Source organism: Balaenoptera musculus, chromosome 14 (assembly GCF_009873245.2).
Source record: "Balaenoptera musculus isolate JJ_BM4_2016_0621 chromosome 14, mBalMus1.pri.v3, whole genome shotgun sequence".
In the NCBI taxonomy this organism is placed as follows: domain Eukaryota; kingdom Metazoa; phylum Chordata; class Mammalia; order Artiodactyla; family Balaenopteridae; genus Balaenoptera; species Balaenoptera musculus.
The window spans coordinates 20,469,738-20,497,113 of record NC_045798.1 but is presented as its reverse complement, the minus strand read 5'-3'; the positions used below and the strand labels follow the sequence as shown (position 1 = coordinate 20,497,113).

Here is a 27,376-nt window from a genome sequence, read left to right as displayed (position 1 = left end):
GTCGCCCCGCACTTCCTCATCCGGGGCCCGAGCTAGCCATGCGGACTCACCCAGGTCCCGCCCCCGCACTGCGCGCGCGCTCTCCTGGGGCGGCTCTTCCCGCATGGAGCCTCCCGCCCTCGGCTAGCTCCAGCGGCCTCTGCCCCGCCCCTGCGGCTGGGACTCTTAAAGGGGAACACATCTTTTGACTCTGCTCCTGCTGAGCTCCCGGCTTCTACCCTGGCAGCCCAAGATATCTTTTTATACCTGGAATCAGTATTTTAGATCATGTCACTCCCCTGCTCCATCTCCTTTCTGGCATCTTGTTTTAATTTCTTCATAGCTTTAACACTAGCCGAAATTGCCGTTTCATGTTTATCGACTCGTTTATCATCTGTCCCTCGCACCCTTGTCTGTTTTGTTCATCATCCTTTGCTCAGCACTTAGAGCAGTGTCCTGCACAAGCAGGCACTCAACAGATATTTGAAGGAAGGAAAAGAACGTTTATTCAAGAGGGAATTGAGACGGTCCAGAGAGTACAATCAAGCCCCAAATCACACAGCCCTGTGTTAAACAGAAATCTGTTGTCTCTTGGAGCTTATCAACTTGGCTGAGTAGAGAGCTAGAGGTTTGGAGGTTTGTGGGAGATTTTAATTTTCTCCTCTCCAACCAACGTATCCTTGAACCAGTCAACATGTGGACCATTTTATCTAAGACAGTGGTTTTCCCAGCTTTAGTTAAGGCTGGAGATATACACACCTAAATGCCAACCCTATTGTTTACAGCCTGTAAGTCCATCCATCGTCTATATACATACACAGTTTACGTATAGGCTACCACAGATGCTATTGGGATGAATTAACTAGAAATTCACTTTAGAACATTTCTACACTTATAGTAGCCAAGTCCTCAAGTTCTTTCTCAGGCAACTACGTGCCTATAGAAGAGGATCTGAGAAACTCAGTATTACTGGTTTGTCTTTTCCCTCAGGATCTAATATTACTGCACAGCACCATTATTGATCTCGTCTTTAAAAATGTGATATTTTGTTCAACATGGATTTTTTTGTATTCTTTTTTTAAAAAAAACCACATTATTTACATTGCTGAGTTTGTTGGCACCCCCTTAGCATTTTGTGCTCTAAATAAGGCAAGTGTCTCATTAGCCCCACCCACCTCACCCTAGTCCTAGTCTTGCTCCTAGCTCTGTGTTAAGCACAAACGGACCCCAAAGAAGCATCATATATATAATTCAATCCCCTAAAAGTCGAGAAGAGCCAATTTCCTGACAAATTCCATGCTTTTGGTGACATTTACTTGGCACTTTAAGTTCTTCTAATTTCAAAGACTTAACATGTCCCTCACCTCGCTTGGCCCTCAAACACCTTGTGAAGGAGGAAGAACACGTACTTTTTATTACCATCTGTCAGGGGAGAAATTTGAGGAAAGAGAAGTATCCTGTGCAAAGCCACACAGCTAAAAACAGGCAATCCTGCATGTGATTGTAGCACAGTGATTGTAGATTGTAGAACCAAGGCCATTGGCTCTCCAGTCTGGGAGCTACCCGCTCCAGCCTTCCCTAACCCTTAACTTTGACCAGCTTTAGACTTTTGTTTTGTTTTTTGTTTTTTTTTTGGCCACATGGCTTGTGGGATCTTAGCTCCCCCCACCAGGGATTGAACCCGTGCCCTCAGCAGTGAGATCATGGAGTCCTAACAACTGGACCACCAGGGAATTCCTACGCAATTTTTTAAAATCTCAAAACTCGTCAAGGTTTTTTACAAACTTTTGCCAAATTCAAAAGTGAAATATTTGTATTTCTAAGATACGACACCAATTTTGGACATCTCTCAGGAGACGGAATCAAATTCCCCTGAGGGCCAGGGACAGAGAGTCCCCTAAACTGTGGGATGGAAGGACTTCAGCTACTGAAAAACAGCCTGGGGGATCTGGGTGTGCCCCCTGAATTGGCAACATAAACATGTATTTTATATTTAACATTTTATCCTTGACAGGTTTTGCAACTGTTGCAGTCTGCTTGATTACGTGTTTTTCTTTACTATTAAAAAATTACAATTATTTAAGAGTTAAGTTATTTAACTTCCGAATCGAATCCTTCACTCACTCCCCAGTCCCTCTGGGGTATGTGACGCTTTTTTTATTTCAACATTCAGAAAATTTCTGAAAACCGTAGGTCAATTAGATGGAGCTGGCAACTTGCCAGGAGTCCTTGGCCAGCTTCAGGCACTGCCCACACAGCTCTGATTTTTTTTTTTTTTTTTAAAGGCTGCTGACCCATGCACTAGACTCTAAGCTCTTTTTTTTTTCTTTTTTTTTAAATGTATTTATTTATTTATTCTTGGCTGCATTGGGTCTTCGTTGCTGCGCGCGGGCTTTTCTCTAGTTGTGGTGAGCGGGGGCTACTCTTCGTTGTGGTGTGCGGGCTTCTCATTGTGGTGGCTTCTCTCGTTGCGGAGCACGGGCTCTAGGCACGCGGGCTCAGTAGTTGTGGCTCGCGGGCTCTAGAGCGCAGACTCAGTAGTTGTGGCACACAGGCTTAGTTGCTCCGTGGCATGTGGGATCTTTCCGGACCAGGGCTCGAACCCGTGTCCCCTGCATTGGCAGGCGGATTCTTAACCACTGCGCCACCAGGTAAGTCCCCAGCTCTGATTTTTAACTTGAGAAGAGAAAGATGTCCCAACAGATAAGGGCTTAGGCTGAACCCTTGGGTGAGACACGAGGATGCTGGTTAAACGCTCAGCCTTCGGAGCCAAGTTGGACTCCACTGGGTCAAGATCTGTCCTTGGAGGAGTTTGGTGTCCTCAGCCTGTTCCCCTGTCTGTGAAATGAGATAGTATCTGCCACCTAAAAGGGATGTGACGATTACATAAAAATGTTTGTGAAAGCTATGGTAGCTATTATTAACAACCAGAGAAGCACAGAACACCACTTGGGGTTTGGAAGGATTTGAAAAGCCCCCCAAGTGGATACTTCCCAGCAGGGGCCATCGCACGTGCTTAGCCCTTTGCATTTTACAAAAGTTCTCCCAGAAACTCTATTTTGTGCCTCTCAGTAGCCCTGAGAGGCCTGGCGAGGGTCCATAACATCGTTTACAGATCCGGGGACATTCGCCCGAGTTTGCCCTGTTGAGGAAATCACTAGGTCGGAAGCGAACCGCTTGTGCTCGGATCTATTTCGGAACTTCTGGGAGAAAAAGGATTTCCTGTACCGGGACAACGGCCCTCAGGCTAGGGAGCGGGAAACGCAGGTGGTCAGCCCGACCTACAGGCCGCACGCGAGGCCCCACCCCCGGCACGAGCCCCGGATGGGGAAGTGGCGCGGACACCGAGACGAGGCGGAGGCCCGGCCAGAGCGGCCCAGGGCGGGTGGGCGGGAAGGGGGCGGTGCCCCGGGGCGGAGCCACCGGAGCCGCGCGGCTTCTCAGGTGAGCGCTTGGTGACCGGGGCGGGCCGGCTGGCGCCTGGAGCTCGGGTTGGGGATCTGCACAGGCTCTGCGGGCGTAGGCGGAGCGTCCCGAGGAGGCGCGGGGGCCCTGGCCAGGGTCCGGCCCTCGGAACCCCGGCCTCAAGCGGGAAGGGGCTCCGGAGCTGCGGGTGAGTGGAGCTGCCCGCCCGGGGCCCGGGTTTGGGGATCAGGAGGGAGGGGGCCGGGGCCCAGGTTCGAAACCTGGCCCCACCCCCAACCCGCTGTGTGACCTTAGGCAAGTCTCTCTCCGTCTCTGAGCCTCAGTGGCATCAGCTATGAAATGGGGGTGGAGGGTGCGGGGAGGAACCGCTGAGAGTTTGTGCAGATGGAGGTTTGGGGAATGAGCCTTCCTCTATTTACACTCTCCTTGCCCAGGACATCGATGGCGAAACGTGAGCAGTGGGAATGCCTCTCTGTCTCAGAGACCTTGGACAAGTCCCTTGCACTGGCTCTCACTTTCCTCATGTACAGATTGTGTGCCTAACCTCTTTTAAGATCTCTTTAATATTTGGGTGTTATTGGTTTATATAGAGGCAAGGTAATGAATGCCTCATTCACTCCAAGTTTTCCCTTTAGGGTATGATAAAATATCTTCTTGGAGGTTGGACTAGACCCTGGCCCGAATTCCCTTTCGTTCCCAGATTCATTGGTTCTGTTTGTTCAACGTCCCTCCTGGTAATTGGAGGAGTGATTTCATCCGAGGGTTGGTGCCACCTCTCAGCTGAGCAAGGGCAGTATTTTCACTGCCCTGAAATCAAAGAGCAGTTGCAAAGAAAAGTCTGACATTCCAGCCTTTTTGTTTGTGTTTCACTGGCAGGGAGGCAAGATGATTTCTCTCCCCCAAGCTTGGAACAGCTGAAGGAAACAACAGTACAAGATGAGAACAACGAAGGTCTACAAACTTGTCATCCACAAGAAGGGCTTTGGGGGCAGTGGTCAGTATTGATTGGTCTTAGGGAGGTTGTGTAAGTTGGCCGAGGTTCTGATGTGTCCGGTGCATTGAAATTTTCAAACTGACTCGTGACAATCGAGGCTAGGCAGGTAGCTTAACTGAGTGAAGCAGCAAGTGTGATACTGTAGTGGGGAGAGTAGCAGGCCCCTTCTAGAAGCATTTGCATCCTGCATTTTAACAAACTTTGTGAATATTGCCAGCTTACTACTCTTCATTTGTTTTTGTTTTTAAAATTTTTTTATTAATGTATAGTTAATTTACAGTGTTGTGTTTCAGGTGTATAGCAAAGTGATTCAGATATATAGATATATATACATATATATATGTATATATAGATTTTTTTTTTAGATATTCTTTTCCTTTACAGGTTATTACAAGATACTGAATATAGTTCTCTGTGCTAGGTCCTTGTTGATTTGTTTGTATCTTTTTATTACATATTTACTGTGTATGGTCTGTAAAATTCCAGTATGCACTGGTTTGGCAGATAAGAGAAACTTATGTTTAATGAAAGAGAAGTAGTGGATGTGCATAAGACAGGTATGATCAAAGCATGAACCTTTGCCTGGCTCTGAAGCACGGTGAGATGGGGCAGGACACAGCATCTTGTCCTGTGTTAAACATGAATCCGGGTATCGGCTGTGCCTCTAACTTTCCCTGTGACCTCAGGCAAGCCCCTAGTTTACCTTAACTACAAATTCCAGCTCTTTAGAATAATTTCACCATTTCTCTTAGCACCCTGAGTCTATAAACCTGTAGAATAGGAAAGCACCTACTCATATGATTTTTTTTTCTTTCGTAAAGGAATAAATTTCCCTCTGTCCTAACAACCTTATTTGCTTCAGAAATTAGAATTAACAACACAGTGAGTGTTTTTAAAATTGTAGTTTAGTATGCATTTGCTCCTATGTTATATATGTATAAGCCACCCAAAGGCAAGGACTGCCAAAAAGGGAAAATAATAGTTTCTATATCATAAGGTCTTATGGGAATAATGTAAAATCATGTATGTATAGTATTTAGTAGAGTACCAGGCTCCTTCGACCTGCTTAATAAATGTAGCCATTGTAATTACCAGGACAAGGATATACTAAGCATTGCTATATTTAAAACACTATTTCTGCTAAAACCACAGTCTGTTGTTAACCCCACACTTTGTATGCAGCTGAAGCTGCCTAAACGTTTGTGGAGCAGAATTGAACACGCAACAGAAATAACTTTTGACAGAGGAGGGAAGGATACAAGGATACAGTATATACAGTGTATATACAATGTATGCGAGTCTTCTTTTTCATGTGTACAAGACAAAGGTAGCTCTGTGCTGTACCCAGTCTGCTGCAGGACTATAAAGAAAAATAAATAAATAATATACATCCAGCAATATTACTCAGTCATAAAAAAGAATGAAATACTGCCATTTGTAGCAACATGGATGGATGTAGAGAATATTATGCTTAGTGAAATAAGTCAGACAAAGACAAAAATACTATATTATATCACTTATGTGTGGAATCTAAAAGATAATGCAAATGAATGTATATGCAAAACAGAAACAGAGGGCTTCCCTGGTGGTGCAGTGGTTAAGAATCCACCTGCCAATGTAGGGAACAGGGGTTCGAGCCCTGGTCCGGGAAGATCCCACATGCTGCGGAGCAACTAAGCCCATGCGCTACAACTACTGAGCCTGTGCTCTAGGCCCCAAGAGCCACAACTACTGAGCCCAAGAGCCACAACTGCTGAGCCCGCGTGCCACAACTACTGAAGCCCGCACACCTAGAGCCTGTGCTCCGCAACAAGAGAAGCCAACGCGATGAGAAGCCCACACCTGCAATGAGGAGTAGCCCCTGCTCACCACAACTAGAGAAAGCTTGCGCGCAGCAACAAAGACCCAATGCAGCCATAAATAAATACATAAATAAATGAATAAATAAATTTATTAAAAAAACAAATAGAAACAGACTCACAGACATAGAAAACAAACCTGTGGTTACCGAAGGGGGGAGGGACAAATTAGGCGTATGGGATTAACAGATACAAACTACTATATATAGATAAGCAACAAGGATATACTACATAGCACAGGGAATATACCTGTTATCTTGTAATAACCTATAATGGAATATATTCTGCAAAAATACTGAATCACTATGCTGAACAACTGAAAACTAACACAATATTGTAAATCAACTGTATTTCAATAAGTAAAGTAAAAATCAAATTTAAAAAATACATCCAACAAGTATTTATTAAGTACATACCTGTACCAAACTTAAAGATTTTGAATATGACAAGGTCCCTTCTCCCTACGGAGCTTTCATGAGCTTGATGAGACAGACATGCAAAAAGGAAATGATAAAATGGAGCAGGAAGGAATATGTGTTCAGGGAGCTTAATTCAGACTGTGGAAGTTAGGGGAAGACTTCATAGAGGATTTGGTATACATCTGTCAATGGAAACAATATACAAAAAAAAAAAAAAGCAACTGTGGGATTAACCCAGTACTTCGCTTTCCTAGGCTGAATTTTTGTTAGATCTGATTATATTTGAAATCTGGACATACTTAGTTTGTCATGGTTTTAGCATAACTGAAGGCCATGTCTTTCCCTAAAAGCTAAAACAGAAAGAAAAAAAAATCACCCTATCTTTATGATCCTGAGTTTGTTATATTTGAAAGAATTCTCCCCCACCCCCAGTGGGGGGCAAGGGTAGATAAACATATGAAATCACATTCTCCTTATATTTTAAGGGTCTCGTTGGACTCTAATGTGAACTGATATATGAAGTTTTCCCCTGATAAGGTGCTGCCCTCCAAAGTCCAGGGTGTTTTATCTGGCTTGATTTTCATGTGTAAGAGGTGGTTGGTTTAGGAACCCTGGACTAGTAACCAGTCCTGGTGTACTGTTACTAGCTATCTACTCTGTGGCAAGTTGCTTTATCTCCTAGGTCATTTCCTTGCTTCTGTTAGATCCAAAGATTTATTGTGAGGGTCACATTCAGACAGTATTTTGAGAAGTTCTGCAAACACTGTAAACAGAAAGGATTTTGTTGTATGTGGGACCCTGGCTGTTTTGTTCCTGGCATATGCCAGATACATGCTATTTGAGGGAGTCAAGGATTGCCACAGAGGCCTAATTCCCAGAGAAGAAGAGTTACCCTCTCCTTGGGAGCAGTGGGCTAGTAGGAAAAGCTCTGGAGACAAAGGTCCCTGAACACCGTCCCCCTCAACTACTCACTAGCTCTGGATTCCTGTGCAAATCCTTCAGTTGAGCTAAATCTCAATTTTTTAAATTTATTTATTTATTTATTTATTTCTGGCTGTGTTGGGTCTTCGTTTCTGTGCGAGGGCTTTCTCTAGTTGTGGCAAGTGGGGGCCACTCTTCATCGCGGTGCGCGGGCCTCTCATTATCGCGGCCTCTCTTGTTGCGGAGCACAGGCTCCAGACGCGCAGGCTCAGCAGTTGTGGCTCACGGGCCCAGTTGCTCCGCGGCATGTGGGATCTTCCCAGACCAGGGCTCGAACCTGTGTCCCCTGCAATGGCAGGTGGATTCTCAACCACTGCGCCACCAGGGAAGCCCTAAATCTCAATTTTAAATGGAACTTCATCTTGCGAGATGGGGTCATAATACCAAATGATGGGGTTGTAAGGACCCGCGTGAGAACATACACAGCAACCTGCTGCCCAAGTGAGTTCTTTGCTGCCTGAGATGGCTGAATTGTCTTTCAGATGATGAGCTAGTCGTGAACCCCAAAGTGTTTCCTTACATCAAGCTTGGAGACATTGTGGAGATTGCTCACCCCAACGATGAGTACAGGTGAGCGTCTGACAGGAGCAGGGAACTAACTGGGCAGCCCGCTCTTTCCAGGTGATATTTTGTCTAAGGGGATTGAAGGGGAAGATGGCTCTTAGCCTTTGGATAAAAATGGTCCTGCCCTCCAGGATTTGATAAACCAATCATCTTTTAAAAAGTGGTCCATTCTTTTTGTTTTTAAAGCTGAGATGACAACTCTGAACAATTCTGTAGCATTTATCCATTTCCTTGAATACAAGTGCAGGGTTTGTTTTCTAAGGGAACTTTCTCCCATTGTTGTGCTGCCAGTTAGAATATGTCCAGAGTGATCTGTTTGTGTTTTGTGGGTGGTGAAGAAAGCTGGTTAGTTACTGCTGACAACATCCCTTCTCTCTGTTGCTTTTCTTTTTTCCCCCAGCCCTCTGCTTTTGCAGGTCAAGTCACTTAAGGAGGATTTGCAGAAAGGTAAAAATTCCATCTCTCTTCTCTAAGATTTTTACATTTTACTGTTTGAGAAACTGTAAGAAACTCCTCTTCACAATCTCTGGGAATGAGGGCACAGTACTTCTCTCCTTATCAAATTGTGTTCCCGCTAAAAAAAAAAATTGTTAGATATCAAAATTGCCAAGGAATCTCATTTGTCAGCATCTTGAGGGCACTGAAAAAACTATATTTAGAGTGAAGAGGACGGTTAATCTGAATAGGTGAAGCTTTACACTTCAAAAAGATTGTTGGCAAAGCATGCTTTTCTCAATATTATATTTTCTTCACAAAATATTTAAGTACCTACTTTGGGTCGGGGCAGGGGAGGAACATATATTGTTGATTACCTGCCACTTGTGCAAGGCACTGTACTGGGAGCTGTTTGTCATTTATCTTTCTTGATTTTCCCACCAACTCTTGAGAGAGTGAGGAAACTTTGTCTTACCGGGATGAGTGGGTTTGCCTGGAGTCAGTAAGTGAAGGAGCCAGAGCAGTGATTCTATTCACTCATTCTGGATCCAAATCCTTTCTTTTTTCCTCTAATGACTATACCATACTGATCAAGGAACTAAAGTTTATCGATAGCTAATAAAGTATTTCCTTAAGTGGCACTTAAAGAAAACTTTAATTTGCTCTAAAGGATTTTGGTGTCAACCACTTTTTTTGTATTTTTTAACTTGTTGGGAAAACAGTCAGTAAAATCCAGATCCTGAGTGTCCTTCTTACTCTTACCTCATCTCCTGCCACCTGTTGTTTCTTACTTACCAGACTTAAGGGCTCATCGAAAAGTTTATTTCTTCCTTAACTACCTCTGCTACTTTCATTCCAAAAGAGAAAGGATCTCTTTCCTCTTCTGAATTTTCACAACCCTTTGAACGTTCTTATGTTGCTTCTTAATTTCTTTCCTTTCTCTCTCTCTGTTTGTCTCTGTCTCTGTCTCTCTGTATTATTTGTTTGTCTCTCTCATTTTTTAATTGCTTGGGTTCAGGTCTTATTTCACCTGAAAAGCAGAGAACTCTCTAAGTTTTAAGCTGCTGAAGGCTGAGAACATGTCTTGCCCTTGGCAAAGGATGTTGTTTGTTGAATGTCTGAGTAATTATGGATTCGAATATTTTTACCTGATCCAGATTCCTTCTCCGTTTCAGAAACTATCAGTGTGGACCAGACCGTGACGCAAGTGTTTCGGCTAAGACCTTATCAAGATGTGTATGTGAATGTCGTAGACCCTAAGGTGTGTCTTTGTTCTGGATTTGAATATCTTTTGAGGAATGATTAACACCCTTCCTCAAGATTAGGTCTCTAAGGAAATAATGAGTTACTTAAGTATAGTGTTAGGCTATTAAATACGTGGTCATACATAGGTCATTTAGATTATAGGTAGAATGTAGGTTGCATTTAAAATCCTCACCCCTTTTTAAAAATCTTGTCCTAAAAAGATTATGTATGTATATGTGTGTTTGTGAAGGTAAATGTAAAATTTTCTATAAAAATACTAACATTTCTTTATGTGTTCTTTTTTTTCTTTGAGAAATGATGCTATAAAATTAAGAGGTAAAAATCGTTGTCCAAAAGATATTATTGACATTATCTAGGGAAATAAAGCCCACAGTTCAATGTCGTGTTTGTGTGCCAGAATCAAGACTGAAACACAGAATCACTACTCTGGTGCCCTTTGCATTTAACCACGCACGATAAGCAGCTATAGTATCTGTTGGAGACTTACCTGTCCTCCAAAGCCTTCTTGGGCAGGGTAAAATTCTGTTTGTCAGGGTTCTACTACTGAATGGTCTTCCAGGAGTTGTCCTTTTGTCAAAAGGTTTCTCCATGGTGAGTGAGTGTTATCTTAGACTATAAAGTGTGGCAGAGTAAAGCAGAGACATATATTTGATTATCCCTTTTAGGATGTGACCCTTGACCTAGTGGAATTAACCTTTAAGGATCAATATATTGGCCGTGGGGATATGTGGCGACTGAAGAAAAGTTTGGTAAGATATTATTTTTTAAAAAGTCTGTTACTTTTTCCATTATGTTAATAATCCATGTCACCAGGGAGATGTAGATCTAGTATGGAGAAGAGTATAAAATCCTTTCTGATTCCAGCATCACAGACAATTATTGTAAACATGTTGTATGTCTCCTCCCATTCTCTTTTCATGGTTTTTATAAGCTTTGTTTTGCTTGTTGTTATCAGAGAGTTTTGCTCTGCATTTTTGGTTTGAATGGGGAGAGTGTAATATTATTTTACATTTGAACTTTAGTTTTCAGGTTTTCACTTGATCTCTTTTGCTCCTCACATCTCCTCTTGTGGACAGGCATTTATTACCCTGAATTTATAGATGTGAAAACTGAGATTGAGGAGTTAAGATGAGAAAGCTAGTAAGCAATTGACTCTGGACTGGAACCCAGATCTTTTTTTTTTTAAACATTTTTTAAAATTAATTTATTTTGTTTATTTATTTTTGGCTGCGTTGGGTCTTCGTTGCTGCGCGCGGGCTTTCTCTAGTTGGGGCAAGCGGGGGTACTCTTCATTGAGGTGCGTGGGCTTCTCATTGCGGTGGCTTCTTTTGTTGTGGAGCATGGGCTCGAAGCGCACGGGCTTCAGTAGTTGTGGCACACAGGCTCAGTAGTTGTGGCTTGTGGGCTCTAGAGCGCAGGCTCAGTAGTTGTGGTGCACGGGCTCTTCCCGTACCAGGGCTCGAACCCGTGTCCCCTGCATTGGCAGGCGGATTCTTAACCACTGCACCACCAGGGAAGTCCCTGGAACCGAGATCTTGTTCCTTCCAGGTTAGACTCCTTTTTTGCTTTACCCTCCTTCCATTATCCTTGTTTATTTATTTTTAATGGACATTTTCCGCTGAACATGATCAGTTCATCAGAATTGTGAGCTGCTGCTGAAAATTCTCCTTTTGGACTTTTTGGCTATTATGAAACAACAAATCATAGGTATAATGTCCACACAGTGTATATTTTCAGAAAGAGATATCTTTGCTCTTGTTTTATTTGGTGGGAGAAGGTTCCATTTTCTAAAATGAGAAACAAATGTTTCATATGTAAATGTGCATATGTATGCAAGTGTATGTGAACATAAGTATATTACTGAAGCTGGCCACTTATTATCCACCTGGTCTTTACTATTGTCTATACTTGCCAAACCTGTAAGAACCTACTGTTATACCTGCCCCAGCAGGTTTTCCTATGGGATAAATCTATTACTCCCATGTTAATTGAACTTCGGGTTAATAGAAGAGGTTCGAAAGCCAGGAGACGTTCTTTGTGACCTTTCATGGCCTTGATGTATTGTTGAATCTCTCTCTCTCTCTTTTCCCTTAGGTCAGCACATGTGCCTATATCACTCAGAAGGTGGAATTTGCTGGCATCAGGTAGATACTATGTCACTCTTGATTTATTAGCTTGTAACTGGGAATAGCATGTAATGCAGTAACTGCTACATACAGCCTTTGAGGCATGTGGACGTCCTTATAATAAAATACACAATAGCTTAAAACGTTAGTTTGTGGTAGCTAAAACAATCCAAAAGACCCCGAAATGCACTATAGTAGTTTTAAGATGGGTGGATGTTGCTGAAGCCGCCTGGTATTCTGAACAAAGGAGGGATAGACTCACAATTTTAGAACTGGAAAAAGCCTTAGATGAACATATTTCATCAAACTTTCTTGTTTTACACTTTAAGAAACAGGTTTGGAGACATAAAATGACTAGCACAATAGTTCCTGATTTGCTGTCTTTTTAGAGATATCACACTGCTCTTGATTTATTAAAATGATTTCTGTATTTCAGTTTGTGAAGAAGAGAGAAAAGGGGACTTTTTGAAACCCCCTCTAAAGTCAAAAAGCAAAATATCCACATAGTGAAGGCTTAACAGCACCAAAAAAGTGTGTAATGAAATATGTCCTTTTCCCTAGAGGAAACTGTGTCTTTCTTGAAATTTACTGTATATATTCAAGCATATTTACATCTGGTTGACTCACTTTTAATGTGAGATTGACCACTGGATTCTGGTGATGCAGCCTGGTCCCCTGTTATGAAATTCCCCATCAGCTTTTCACAGAATGGTTTCATCTGTTGATGATTATTGCAAGATGGTGATTTTCTAATTCAGCCATTCCTCCTACCTTTATCGGCCGGAATCCTTTTGTAAAGACCTTTCACCAGCAATGAGGGCTATTTGGTTAGTCTGAATTACTGAACCTGAAAGAAAGAAAGGATAAAGGATTCATTTTTTTCTTTCCAAAAGGGGATGTTTTAGAAGTTGTTATAAGGTCAGAAATTCTTTGAAAAAATTTTAGCAACGAAAGCACAGTTCAAGAAGTGACGAAGTCTCAAGCAGAACAAGAAATGCAACCTATTTATGCCATCAAATACAAGCTGGTCTCTCCCAGGTGGTGGGCCAGGAGTCAGGAAACCTGTATTCCATTCCTGCAGCACCAGTGGTTAGCAGGGTGATGCTGGGCAGCTCAGGGGGTCTCTGCATCTGTTCCTCTGCAAAATGAAGTGGTAGGTTTAGGATCTTTTTCTGTAAAAGACCAGATAGTAAATATTTTAGACTTTGGGCCACGTGGGTCTCAGGTCTCTGTTGCAAATTTTTTTTTTTTTTTTTTAACATTTAAAAATGTAAAATCTACTCTTAGCTGTGGGCCATACAAAAACAGGAGATGGGCTGGATTTGGCCTGCAGGCTACAGTTTGATGAGTCCTGGTTTAGAAACCCTCTCAGAATCCCTTTCATAATTAAATTCCTTGTTTCTCCATGTAAGTGCCTTCATACACCCTGACATAATGTCAGTTTTAGACTTTTCAAGATCTGTCCTAATATTTTGCTCATTCATGGTTAAATGTAAACCACAAAATCTTCTACCATTTTTCCAAGGAGACTTATTTATAGTCTTTCTACGTTGAATCAAAAGTCACTTTCTTTTCCAAAAAAAAAAAAAAAAGTGTTCTGGGCCTCATATGAGAAAATAAAATCAAATTATAATAAATTATTAGAGAATTTCTCTGTAATTTACCCTTTTAATCTGGTAATTTAGTCAACAGTTAAGGACATAGTTTCATTACCTTGAGACCCTACCTTTGAAATGTTATTTTTCCTTAAAGATAAACATTTTGTTTTTCTCTCAGTAAATTCACAATGTATTCTTTAAAAAAAAAAAAAACGGGCTTCCCTGGTGGCGCAGTGGTTGAGAATCTGCCTGCTAATGCAGGGGACACGGGTTCGAGCCCTGGTCTGGGAAGATCCCACATGCCACGGAGCAGCTGGGCCCGTGAGCCACAACTACTGAGCCTGCGCGTCTGGAGCCTGTGCCCCGCAACGGGAGGGGCCGCGATAGTGAAAGGCCCGCGCACCGCGATGAAGAGCGGTCCCCGCACCGCGACGAAGAGTGGCCCCCACTTGCCGCAACTAGAGAAAGCCCTCGCACGAACCGAAGACCCAGCACAGCCAAAAATAAATAAATAAATGAAAATAAAAGTAGCTATAAAATTTAAAAAAAAAAAAAAAAAAAAAAAAAGTTTAAAAAAAAAAAAAAAAAAAAAAAACTTCAAAATCAGTATTTTAAAAAATTGAAGAAAAATTTTAAAGAAAAATATTGCACTAAAATCTATCTTCTAACAGCACTCTGCTTTTTTAAAATATTGAACTTAGATGAAATAAGTCAGACAGAGGAAGACAAATACTGTGTGATATCACTTATATGTGGAATCTAAAAAATACAACAAACTAGTGAATATAACAAAAAGGAAGCAGACTCACAGATATAGAGAACAAACTAGTGGTTACCAGTGAGGAGAGGGAAGGGGGGAAGGGCATTATAGGTGGGGGTTGGGGGGGAGAGTGGGAGGTACAAACTATTAGGTATAAAATAAGCTACAAGGATGTATCATACAACGGGGGGAATATAGCCAATATTTTATAATAACTATAAATGGAGTATAGCCTTTAAAAATTGTGAATCAGTATACTATATACCTGTAACATATAGTATTGTACAGCAACTATACTTCAGTAAAAAAATAAATATTTTTTAAAAATTGAACTTAGAAACCTAGTCTATTTGATCTCATTGTGAAGAGATACCATTTTCCCAGATATAATTTTGGGGATTACTGACTAGCTGCCTATTTTTTTTAACTTAAAAAAATTTTTTTTTGTTATTTTTTCTAACTCACACTCCAGAGGGAGCAACACTGAATAATTTCTGGCCCTGACTTCCCAGCTGTCCTGGGGCAGATAGATCTGTTTGAGAGTCACACTTAAAGCCCATTGGAACATCCAGTTTGGGTGTTTTCCTGCTAGAACTGCCCCACTGCAGAGGATCTTCTGGGATCTTCTCTGACTTGAGCTCTGATTCTATGGTGGCCAGTCTCAACACACCTGTCCTGATTATAGAATTAATACTGTCAAGTACCAGCTGTTCAGCACATGCTATGTATCAGGCCTATGCTAAGTATTTTTACATACAGTGCTTGCTCATTGTAGACAATATGAAAAACAGAATAAAGAAGCAGGGGGAAAAGACATAATATTACATTACTGAATATTGACATAAAAATTTTTCAGCGAAATGGCCTCCATTGAATAGGGACCCTGTCCCTTTGTGCCCCCTGACTTCTTTCTTGTCTTCTAATTTGATACTGCAGTGGATCTTGTTTTTGTTGAAACTCATTGACTCAAAGCTGGGGTTAGCAAATTTGTTCATCAGTGCCTCTTAACTGTTTTTGTGACGTGTGCCCTTTTGAGGTTTGCCAGAAGGTACAATTCTGTGCTCAGGAAAGTTTGCATCATTTCAGAGGGTTCGTGGGTTCCCCGAAGCCCTTCCTTAGACCCACATGTTGTCTGCAGACCCCCAAGTTAAGAGCTCCTGTTGTACAGATTCAGTGTACTCTGAGAATTCTTTATGTTGTGTAATCTGTTCATGGTCCTCTGGAAATCTGTAACTGGCCAGGTCATTTGGGTGTAAATGATAGAGTAGAGAGAGACACCCCAAAGGCACCCCTGTTTCTTCTCGGTTTATGTAGGACTCGTAATAACGCATGTGCCTCTCCTTTCAGGGCACAGGCCGGGGAGCTGTGGGTCAAGAATGAGAAGGTCATGTGTGGTTATATAAGCGAAGATACCAGGGTAAGGGTGATAAAGTGCTTTTTTGGGTTTGTTTTCCTGTGGTATTATGTCTATAAGTCGTGAAATCAAAAACAAAACAGAAACCAGCAAAAACTTGATCTCATGATCAAGCTGGTGACCAGCTACTATCTGCTCAGCTGGATAATATTGTAATATAGTTGGGGACTCCTGAAATTCTAGTGTTTTACAGTTGGATCTCTCCAATTTGGGGTTGATCTTCATATTCTTCTGTTTAATATCAGATGTAGAGATGGAACATGTAGCTCTCAGGCGTCTGTGTCCACTAATACATAGCGAAAGTTAAATTCAGTAGAAGATTGTGTTGGTAAACACGAAGAAAGACCTTTGCCAAGGAATCTCCTCCTGTGACTCTGTTCCAGTTGGAAAAATCCAAACTGAACAGCTGTGAACGTTACCCACGTTGGTGAAAGCACCTGTCTGCTCTTCCATGTTCCCATCCCCCAGCCTCCCTTGAGAGCAGTGGTTCTCAACCCGGGGGTGATCCTGCCTCCCCAGGGGTCTTTTGACAAAGTCTGGAGACATCTTTGGTTGTCGCAACTGGGGTTATGTGGAGGATGCTGCTGATCGCGCTACAGTGTAAAGGACAGCCCTCTAGAACAAAGGGTCACCTGGGCCCCAAGGGCAGTAACATTGTGGGGAACTGTCTTGTGCGTTGTGGGGTGTTCAGCATCCCTGGCTTCTACTCAGTAAATGCCAGTAGCACCCATCCCCACCCCCCGCAAGTCATAACCACCAGAAATGTCGCCAGACATTACCAGATGTCCCCTGGGCAAGCAAAATAGTTGAGAACTTGGGGCCGTTTTTAGAGGTAACCACTATCTGAATTTTATTTTTGTAATTTCCTTGTTTACATAGTGATAATACATATGTATTTTACCCTACACAGTATATTATTTGTTTTGCTCCCGTTTGAGGTTTTCTTTTTATTTATTTATTTATTTATTTTATTTATTAATTTTTTTAGCTGTCTTGGGTCTTCGTTTCTGTGCGAGGGCTTTCTCTAGTTGTGGCGAGTGGGGGCCACTCTTCATCGCGGTGCGTGGGCCTCTCACTGTCGCGACCTCTCTCGTTGCAGAGCACAGGCTCCAGATGCGCAGGCTCAGTAGTTGTGGTGCACGGGCTTAGTTGCTCCGTGGCATGTGGGATCTTCCCAGACCAGGGCTCGAACCCGTGTCCCCTGCATTAGCAGGCAGATTCTCAACCACTGCACCACCAGGGAAGCCCACGTTTGAGTTTTATTAAAGTGGATTAAAATGTATTCTCTTCCCCCCCGCCAACTTTAGCTATCTCGTTTGTACTCACTATATTTTTCATCATTGATTAGGAATATATTTGTTGGGTCATAGCTTCTACTCTGTAAGGTAATGCCAAATTATTTTTCAAATTCTTCGGACCATTTTATACTCCTAGTAGCCATATATAAAATCTTGTTTTTCACTTTTTCCAGCACCAGGTCTTAGATTTTGAAAGTTTTTGCCACTCTACTGGGCATACATTGGTATTTTACAGTGATCTTTCCCCCAGTTTTCTGGCAATTGACTCTTAAGTATGGCTTATAAAGACCATGATAATTTGGCACATGCTTACACACTGAGCGGCTTGTGGGATCTTAGTCCCCCGACCAGGGATTGAACACCGGGGCCATGGCAGTGAGAGTGCCAAGTCCTAGCCACTGGACCTCCAGGGAATTCCCCATTGAAGGATTTTAAGTGGGGGAGTGATACCTGAATTATGCTTTTAAAAGATCACGTATTCATTCAGTTGGATTTTGTTGAACAAAACTCCCAAAGTGGGCTTCCCTGGTGGCGCAGTGGTTAAAGAATCCTCCTGCCAATGCAGGGGACACGGGTTTGAGCCCTGGTCCGGGAAGATCCCACATGCTGCGGAGCAACTAAGCCTGTGTGCCACAGGTACTGAGCCTGCACTCTGGAGCCCTCAAGCCACAACTACTAAGCCTGCGCTCTGCAACAAGAGACGCCACCGCAATGAGAAACCCGAGCACCGCAACGAAGAGTAGCCCTCACTTGCCACAACTAGAGAAAGCCCGCATGCAGCAACGAAGACCCAATGCAGCCAAAAATAAATAAATTTATTAAAAAACATAATACTGTATTAAAAAAAAAAACTCCCAAAGTTACAGTGGCAAATTGATACTTAAAGGTCAGCTTTATTCTCTCATATAAAAGAAGTCCATGGGTAGGCAAATTATGGCTGGTGTGACAGCGTCACAGTTACTGGTGGTCTAAGGCCCCTTCTGCCTTCCTATTCTGCCTATCTCAGGATTGGGCTTCCGTGGTCTGGCTGGAGCTGCTGTGCCCACATCTATATGCCAGGCAGAGGAGGGAAGAAGGAAAGAAAGACAACAAGGGGGCACCCTCCAGCCGAGTCAGCTTCCTTTCAGGACACACTTCCATTTACACCTTGCTGACCAGGGTTGAGTCATGTGGAACTGCTCAGCATGCCTGGAGGTCTGGTCTCTTGGCGGGTCCCTTGCCTCCCAGAATAGAATCGGCTTCCCGTGACTTAGGAAGGAAGGATGTTGGCTGGGCGTCCACAGTACCCGCTGCAGCCCCTCTGGCTCTGGAGCAGAGAGTCGATTGTCGGGGCAAGAGTGGAAGCAGAGAGATGAGTTAGGAAGTTAGAAGGTGGTGGCGTGGGCTAGGCTGGGCACTGGAGCAGGGGAGAGATGGACAGATTGGTGAAACATTCTGGGGTCGAGTCCACAGAACTTGCTAATGCGTTGGGTGTGAAGAGTGAAGAAAGGAATAATTGAGCAGCTGGTGGAGAGATGCTGGTGCCATTTATCATATGGAGAAGGCCGGGGAGGAGTCGTTCAGGGGAACTTCAGTTTGTGAGATGTCTGGACAGCCGAGTGGAAAAATCAGGGGAGGCAGTTGAGTCTGGAGCTAATCTGTCACTTCTCCCATGTAGTCCCCCACCCCATCCAGCCACGGGAACCACTCACCATCCCTCCAACATGCAGCGTGCTTTCTTGCCTCCGTGTCTTTGTGCGTGCTGCTCCCTCCCGCCTGCGGTGCTTGCTCCTCGCCTTCCCCCTTTCCCAAGCCTCTCATCCATCCCTCAGTACTAGTCTCAGGCTTCCCTGCTCCTGGAAAGCCTCCCTGGATGCACCAGGCTGGAAGTGCCCCCGTGGCACCTGGGACATGTATCTATATCAGCACTTGTCACACTCTGGTGGATGCGTTTCTTACCTGCCTTGCCACCAGACTGCAAGCGCTTGGAGGGCAATGACTGTGTCTTTTACCTTTATATCCCAAAGTTGTCTGGCATAGCTCCTGGCACTTAATGTCCCAAGGCTCTTTTACTTGAGATAATCTTTATAATCAGTTCAATTACCTGGTACACAAAAGATTCGAAGGAGCAAATGTAAAAGGAAAGGGAGTATTGATGCCTGCAACTTACACATTTTATACATTTTGCTTTCCCACCAAAGCTCTTTAAAGTCTGCTGGAGGAGGGAAGGGCTGAGTAAAGAAAGGGCTTTGTGGTAAAGCACACAGGCCAGGGAAACCACTAGGGCTTTTCCTGGAGGCATTCTGGGTATGGAGGGGGGTACGATGTGGATTAGTTATTAGATCAACAACTCATCAACTGGCACATCTTAGCCCAAGTTCTCCTTCTGTAATGAGGTCTCATCGACTTTCCCAGTAGATTCACTGCCCCTTCTCCAACGTTTCTTGTGGGAAGCTTCAAGGAATGTTTGTGTATAGTTGCAATGTTTTGCATGTCTTTATCCTCTGCCATGAGCTCCTAGAGGGTAGGGACAGGATCTTCCCCTCATGGCCTGTGATGCCAAGGATGGAGCTTGCTTTTAGAAGTTCCATGTCTCACAATTAACAGAAATCTTCCAGCATTGCTTTTTTTTTGTGTGTGTGTGTAAAAAACATATACAATTTAGCTTTTTTTTTTTTTTTTTTTCTGGGCTGTGCCACGCAGCTTGCAGAATCTTAGTTCCCTGACCAGGGATTGAACCCGGGCCCTGGCAGTGAAAGCACCTTGTCCTAACCACTGGACTGCCAGGGAGGTCCTAAAATTTAGCATCTTAACCATTTTTAAGTGTACAGTTCAGCAGTTTTAAGTATATTTACGTCATTGTGAAACAGATCTGCAGAACTTTTTCATTTTGCAGAACTGAAATTCTATCCATCATTGCTTTTTAATGCAATTATGTCTTTGTTTCTTTCAGGTGGTATTCCGTTCTACGTCAGCTATGGTTTACATATTTATTCAGATGAGCTGTGAAATGTGGGATTTTGATATTTATGGTACTGTTCCTAAGTGCGGGTCGTAACTGCTAATGGGGAGAAGTTTCTGGTTTCCCCCAAGTTGGTATCATTTATAGCAATCTCTTAGCATTCTCTGAAGATATGGCCTGAGATTTTAACAAATCCTCAAATGCTAAAATAAATAAATATTTTATATATCTAGTGAATTGCATGAAATGTAGTAAAGCATTAACGAAAAATCTGAATTCTCAGATCTTCAATTATTCTATAAGCATAGATCAAAAGTTATAGAGGGAGTGATTCTATGACCAGGAACCAGCACCTTCTTTGATATCTTTCATTTTATGTCCTACCACTCACAGAAATCACCAAGTTTGTCTCATTTTATTAGAATTACTACACAATAAGTGGAGTACAATAAAGCTGCTATGAGGTGTGGACACTGTGCCCAACACACCAGCCTCATGGTGCATGCATTTCTAATTTGTGTTTAGCAAAATTACAAATTAATTTTTGATGTAGGGCCTCTTGGATGCTCAAGAACAGCAGAAACTGCAAATGGTAATTTAGTGAATGCCCAGGGGCTACCAGATCACCTTCAAACAAACTTGAAGCGTCACTGTGAGAATAATTATATTTAAAAGTTAGACGGTTCTCTCATTTTGAAGATACACTGTCTTTTTCAATCATCAAAGCTTTTCAATCTTGTATTTTACCTTGAAGCTATGACCTCTTACTGAGTGAGGTAAATATTAAATTTGGCTCCATAGAAGGTCTAGGTTGAAAATGCTTTTAGGATGTAGCAGTACCCACCTTCTCTTTGACTAGTCCTATTCCTGTTAATTTACTGAGAGAAGAAAATGTAAGCAAGAAATAAAGATAATTCCCACCTTCTTTCTATTGTTTATTTTCAGGGGATCTATATTTTGAGAAGGCTGTGAATGGTTTCCTTGCTGATCTCTTTACCAAATGGAAGGTACGTTTCTTCTCATGCACTAATTCTCATTGCGTAAACATTATTCAATGCAGATTTTAAAAACTTACTCTTTCTATTAAGCTGAATTTAATTGAGGTACCTTAGCTAAAGTCTAAATTGATAAGACTCTAGATTTAAATTACCTTCATCACCTCAACATGGTCAAGTGTATTTATGAAGAACCCACAGCTAACATCATACTCAATGGTGAAAGACTGAAAATGTTCCACCTTAAGAAGATCAGGAACAAGATAAGGATGTTTGCTTTCACCACTGGTATTCATTGTTTTACTGAAAATTCTAGCCAAAGCAACTAGGAAAAAAAAAAAAGGAAGAAAAAAGAAAGAAAAAAGGAAGGAAGGGAAAGAAGAAAAAAGAAAAGGAAGAAAGAAAAGAAAAGAAAAGAGGAAATAGAAAGCATCCATATTGATTAGAAGAGCAAAAGCAAAACTATCTTTCTTCACAGATGACATCCTGTATGTAGAAAACCCCCAAATATCCATAAAAAAACAAAACCAAAAAATATTAGAGCTAATAAATTCAGCAGAGTTGCAGGATACAAAATCAACACATAAGATCATTTGTGTTTCATCAGCAGTGAACAATCTGATCAGGAAATTAAAACAAGGAATAAAACATTTTAAAGGGAATTAAATTAAAAAACAATTCCATTTACAAGAACATCAGAGAGAATAAAATACTTTGGTATAATTTACCCAAGGAGGTGCAAGGTTTGTGCACTAAAATCTATAAAACATTGCTGAAAGAAATGAACGAAGACCTAAATAAATGAAAAACAACTCATGATCATAGATTAGAAGACTTAATATTGTTAAAATGGCAGTACTACCCAAAGCAAACTATGGTTCAGTACAGACCCTATCAAAATCCCAGTGGCCTTTTTTACGAAATGGAAAGGCTGATTCTAAAATTTATGTGGAATTGCAAGCGATCCTGAAGAGCCAAAACAATCTTGAAAAAGAAGAAAGTTGGAGGACTCTCACTTTCTAATTTCAAAGCTTATTACAAAGCCAAAGTAGTCAAAACAGTGTGGTACTGGCATAAAGGTAGCTATGTAAATCAATGGAATAGAATTGAGAGTACAAAAGTCAACCCATACATCTATGGTCAGTTGATTTTAGATGAGAATGTGCAGTCCACTCAATGAGGGAAATAATAGCTTCTTCCACAAATGGATTCAAGACAATTGAATATCCATATGCCAAAGAATGAATTTTGAGTCTTACCTCACATGATATACAAAAAGTAACTCAAAGTGAATCAGAGACCTAAATATAAGAGCACATACCAGGTATTGTGGTAAGTGTTTTACCCGCCTTATCTCACTTCATCCTCTTGTCACTCTTACACAGGTAGGGAAAGCACAGCTGAAAGAGGTTAGGTAACTTGCCTGTGATCGATAGCCCGAAAAAGCAGAGCGAGGATTCTAATCCAGTTCCATCCATTCATCCAGTGCTCGCCTGAGGTCATAACCCCTGGGCCGTCCTGTCTGTTTCTGTAATCCTGAGTCACGTCACCACTGTTGTATGTTACCTCCTCCATCACACATGAGTTGAGAGGCTCTCATGTGCACACCAGCCCACCGTCAGGCATTTTTCCTGTGTAAAACTTACACCAAAATCTGATCAGTTTGGAGCTGCGTTTGGAGCACTAGACGTCCAATAAATTAGTTGGTGGCTACTGAAGGTCTGCTCTTGGTACTGTGGCTTGTATTTAGGAATTTCTGTCTACTTGAGCGATATCGGTGGAAGAATATAAGGTGACGTGATGTTCATTATGTTGTCTTCCTTATACGGTGAATGCTGAATTGTGTGGTTAGTAAGTTGAGTTTGAGATGGGGTTGGTCAGTTTGGGCTGTTGTCTTCAAAGACCCAGGAGGAACTGAAACTGAGCTTTCTCGCTCACTGGTGCAAGCCAAATTTCATGCCGTCTGTAAACACCCTACTTCTAGAATATTGAACTCCAGACTGCATGGAAATATGTATTCTCACTCGTCCCCATTGCAGTCCAAAGGTAATTACCTTGGTTTCAACCCGTGCATCTTGAGCAGCACCCAGTCCTCGTCCTGTGGCCCTGGCAGTAGGTGGGAGTGTCTGGTGCTTACATCCACCACCATGGGTTCCATTCTTCCCTAAACCACAGTCCTGAAGAAGTTAAAAAACACCATGAAGCAGGTACAAATAGCATGATCCTCTGACAATAGGCTGATTTATTTTATGGCAAATCAAGAGCTGGGAGACAGCACCCCCAACTTATTGGTGATTTGCAGGTTTGTTTTTTTTTTAACGGCCGTGCTGCGCGGCATTCGGGATCTTAGTTCCCTGACCAGGGATGGAACCCACGCCCCCAGCAGGGGAAGCATGGAGTCTTAACCACTGGACCGCCAGGGAAGTCCCGTGATTTGCAGTTTTCAAAATACCTTCCACATTCCTAGGACTTTAGATAATTTGCCCAAGGTCATGTAGTGGTAAGTTTCAGAGCCAGGAGTCAGTCCCAGCCTTCTGACTCTGGCAGAACTGTGTCTACTGCATTATGCAGCCTACAATTACATGATGCTACCCAATGCCTGAGCCCCCGAGCCTACCAGAATTGAAGTAAATGGAATAAACTTGAGTCCTCTTTTTCTCTACTTATCCCTAGGAGAAGAACTGTAGTCATGAAGTAACAGTGGTCCTATTTTCTAGGACTTTCTATGATGCAAAATCTCTTGGTGCGTAAGTCTTTCTCCTACAATTATTTTTTTGTTAAGCTTTCCACACGCCCATCCCAATTCATTCCTTATCATTTTCTTTCCTTTGGCACTGCTCCGTCTGTCCCATCTTTTCTGTTAGAGGGTAGGGTAGAGTGGAAAATGACACAGTCCATTAGCAGATTCAAGGAGTCTGTGGGCTGTAATTCATCTTAAAACCAACTTAACAGATACATAATTATCTTTGTGTGTGTGTGTGTGTGATGCAACTCTTCAACCCAGAAGGGGGAAGCGGAGAAACTGAATTTCTCTTTTTAATCTTATCTGTATATGTTGTTTTCTCTATTTCAGATGAATTTCCTGAAATAAACCGAGCCTCAATTAGGCAGGATCACAAGGGGCAATTCTATGAAGACTTCTATAAGTATGTTTGGGTTGCTTTTGCCTTTTGTTTTCCCCTGGTTGTTTCTTCCCTAACTTAAAAAAAAAAAAAATTAACCTTTTTTACTTTGGAATAATTTTAGGTTTACAGAGAAGTAGCAAAGATAGTACAGAGAGTTCCCATATACCCTTCACCCAGTTTCCTCTGTGAACATTTCCTAACCAAGGTACATCTATCAAAACTACGAGATGAGGACTGGTACATCGCTATGAACTAAATATCAGACTTTTCTCAGATTCATCAGTTTTTCCACTTATGCACCTTTTTTGTTCCAGGATCCAATGCAGGATACCACATTGCATTTAGACTTTCCAAACTTTTTATTGTGAAAAGTTTCAAACTCGCAGAAAAGAAGAATGAATTAATATAATGAACCCATATACCCAATTCCTGGATTAAACAGTTATTATCATGCCATATTTGTTTCATATTTTTTTAATTTATTTATTTATTTTATTTATTTATTTTTGGCTGCATTGGGTCTTCGTTGCTGTGCGCGGGCTTTCTCTAGTTGCGGAGAGCGGGGGCTACTCTTCATTGCGGTGCACGGGCTTCTCATTGCGGTGGCTTCTCTTGTTGCGGAGCATGGGCTCTAGAGGGCAGGCTCAGTAGTCGTGGCACATGGGCTTAGATGCTCCGCGGTATGTGGGATCTTCCCGGACCAGGGCTCAAACCCGTGTCCCCTGCATTGGCAGGCGGATTCTTAACCACTGTGCCACCAGGGAAGCCCCACTTCATTTGTTTTTCGGCTAAATTTTACTTAAGAGCAAATTATAGATATTAAAACATTTTGTTCCTAAAGAATAAGGGCAACTATGGACTTTCAGTGATTATGGTGTGTCACTGTAGGTTTATTAATTGCAACAAATGTACCACTCTGGTGAGGAATAATTGATAATTGGGTGGGGGGGCATGAAACATGTGTTAAGGGAGAGAGTATATGGGAAATCTCTGTACCTTCCTCTCAATTTTGCTGTGAAATTAAAACTGCTCTAAAAAAAGTCTTAATAAAAAAAAAAGCAGGAAACACTCAGGGATGCATAACTGTGTATCTGTCTCTCACAGTGACATATAATTTTAAAAATTAGAAAAAAATTAAATACCAACAATAAAGAATTAAATTATGGTAGAATTTCAGACTGACAAAGTATTATACAGCCATCCCATTAAAAATGATGTAATCCTCTTTGATAATTGTTGGATATGAGGGGTAGGTACATGGAGGCTCACAGTGCTATTTTCTCTACCAAAGTATGTTTGATTTTATTAAAAACAAAAACAAATTTAAAAAAAGGAACGTCCAATTTTAAAACAGGCTAAACTGAAAAGGGTCTGGAGAAACACATATCATAGTGTTAAAAGTACTTCCCTTTGGATTGCAAAGTCAGACCAGGGGTAAGACCAAAAATAAACGAGATGAAAAAATGGGCTTCTTGGTGGTGTATATTCACTGCGTTTGGACAAATGAATAATGACACGTCTCCATCATTATAGTATCACACAGAGTATTTCCACTGCCCTAAAAATCCTCTGTGCTCCACTTACTCATTCCTTTCTCCACACCCAACCCCTGGAACTACTGATCTTTTTAGAGTCTCCATAATTTTGCCTTTTCCAGAGTGTCATATGGTTGGAATCATATAATATGTAACTTTTTCCTATTGGCTTCTTTCACTTAGTAGTATGCATTTAAGGTTCCTTCATGTCTTTTCATGGCTCGATAGCTCATTTCTCTTTAGAGTTCAATAATGGACCCTTGTTTGGCTGTACCATCCACCTCTTGAAGGACTCTTGGTTGCTTCCAAATTTTGGCAGTTATAAATAAAGCTTCTGTAAACATCCATGTGCAGGTTTTTGTGTAGACATAAGTTTTCAGCTCATTTGCATAAATAACAAGGAGCACAATTGCTGGATTGTATGGTAAGAGTTCTGTAAGAAACCACCAAACTGTCTTCCAAAATGGCTGCACCAGTTTGCATGGATGAAAGTTCCTGTTGCTCCACATCCTCGCCAGCATTTGGTGTTATCAGTGTTCTGGATTTTGGCCTTTCTAATAGGTATATAGTGTTGTCTCATTGTTGTTTTAATTTGTATTTCCCTGATGGCGTATGAGGTGGAGCATCATTTCATCTGCTTATTTGCCATCCATCTATCTTCTTTGGTGAGGTGTCTGTTCAGGTCTGTTGCCCACTTTTTAATTGTATTGTTTGTTTTCTTATTGTAAAGTTTTAAGGGTCCATTGTATATTTTGGATGATAGTCATTTATTCAGATGTGTCTTTTGCAAGTCTTTTCTCCCAGTCTGCGGCTTGTCTTCTCATTCTCTTGACACTGTCTTTTTTTTTTTTTTTCACACACACACACTGTATTTTATTTTTACAAGAGATAAGTAGACTGACACCATCCATGTACAATGCTTGGTGTCAGTCTACTTGACACTGTCTTTTGCAGAACAGAAGTTTCTTCATTTTAATGAAGTCCAGCTTATCAATTTTTCTTTCATGGATTGTGCCTTTGGTATTGAATCTAAAAAGTCATCACCATACCCAGGGTCATCTAGGTTTTCTCCTGTGTTATCTTCTGGAGTCCTATAGTTTTATGTTTTGTATTTAGGTCTGTGATCCATTTTGAGTTAATTTTTATGAAGGCTGTAAGGTCTGTGTCTAAATTTTTTTTTTTTTAGAGAGTACGTTAAATATCAGCTCAGTAGAGTTATTTATAAAGCACCTTTTTAGTGTTTGTGGTCCACTGTACTAGTGCTTCTAAAATCTCTGTGTACAAATGAATCACTGGGAATTTGTTAAAATGTAGGTTCTGATTCAGTAAGTTCTGGGATGGATCCTGAAAGTTTGATGATCCCAATGCTGTTGATTGGTAGACTGCAAGTAGATTTTTTTCTTTCTTTCCCTTTCTTTTTTTCTTTCTTCCTTCCTGCTTTCCTTGTTCCTTCCTTCCTTCCTTCCTTTTTTTTTTTTTTTCATGTGGACAGCCAGTTGTTCCAGCACCAGTTGAAAAGACTATCTTTGCTCCATTGTATTGCCTTTCTCATTTGGCAAAGATCAGTTGACTATATTTGTGTGGGTCTATTTCTGGCTCCATTCTGTTCCATTGATCTATTTGTTCATTCACAGTATCACATTGTCTTGATTACTGTAACT

General features: G+C 41.7%; 1 protein-coding gene across 11 annotated transcripts in view; it reads left to right on the top strand.

Annotated features, from left to right (window-relative positions):
* Window positions 1-3,431: 3,431 nt before the first annotated feature.
* Window positions 3,432-27,376, top strand: part of DEPDC5 (DEP domain containing 5, GATOR1 subcomplex subunit) — a 90,568-nt gene continuing 66,623 nt past the window's right edge. For 6 of the 11 annotated variants that reach the window (XM_036823117.1, XM_036823113.1, XM_036823115.1 and 3 more), the window contains exons 1-12: window positions 3,435-3,592; window positions 4,282-4,399; window positions 8,141-8,228; window positions 8,623-8,669; window positions 9,833-9,918; window positions 10,589-10,672; window positions 12,018-12,067; window positions 15,755-15,824; window positions 20,052-20,130; window positions 21,006-21,067; window positions 23,729-23,798; window positions 24,129-24,201. In XM_036823117.1, coding sequence (XP_036679012.1) covers window positions 4,342-4,399; window positions 8,141-8,228; window positions 8,623-8,669; window positions 9,833-9,918; window positions 10,589-10,672; window positions 12,018-12,067; window positions 15,755-15,824; window positions 20,052-20,130; window positions 21,006-21,067; window positions 23,729-23,798; window positions 24,129-24,201 — 767 coding nt within the window. In that variant the 5' untranslated portion in view covers window positions 3,435-3,592; window positions 4,282-4,341. Of the gene's footprint in view, window positions 3,593-4,281; window positions 4,400-8,140; window positions 8,229-8,622; window positions 8,670-9,832; window positions 9,919-10,588; window positions 10,673-12,017; window positions 12,068-15,754; window positions 15,825-20,051; window positions 20,131-21,005; window positions 21,068-23,728; window positions 23,799-24,128; window positions 24,202-27,376 lie in introns of all 11 variants that reach the window. The other 5 variants (XM_036823120.1, XM_036823119.1, XM_036823121.1 and 2 more) reach the window with 2 other exon arrangements.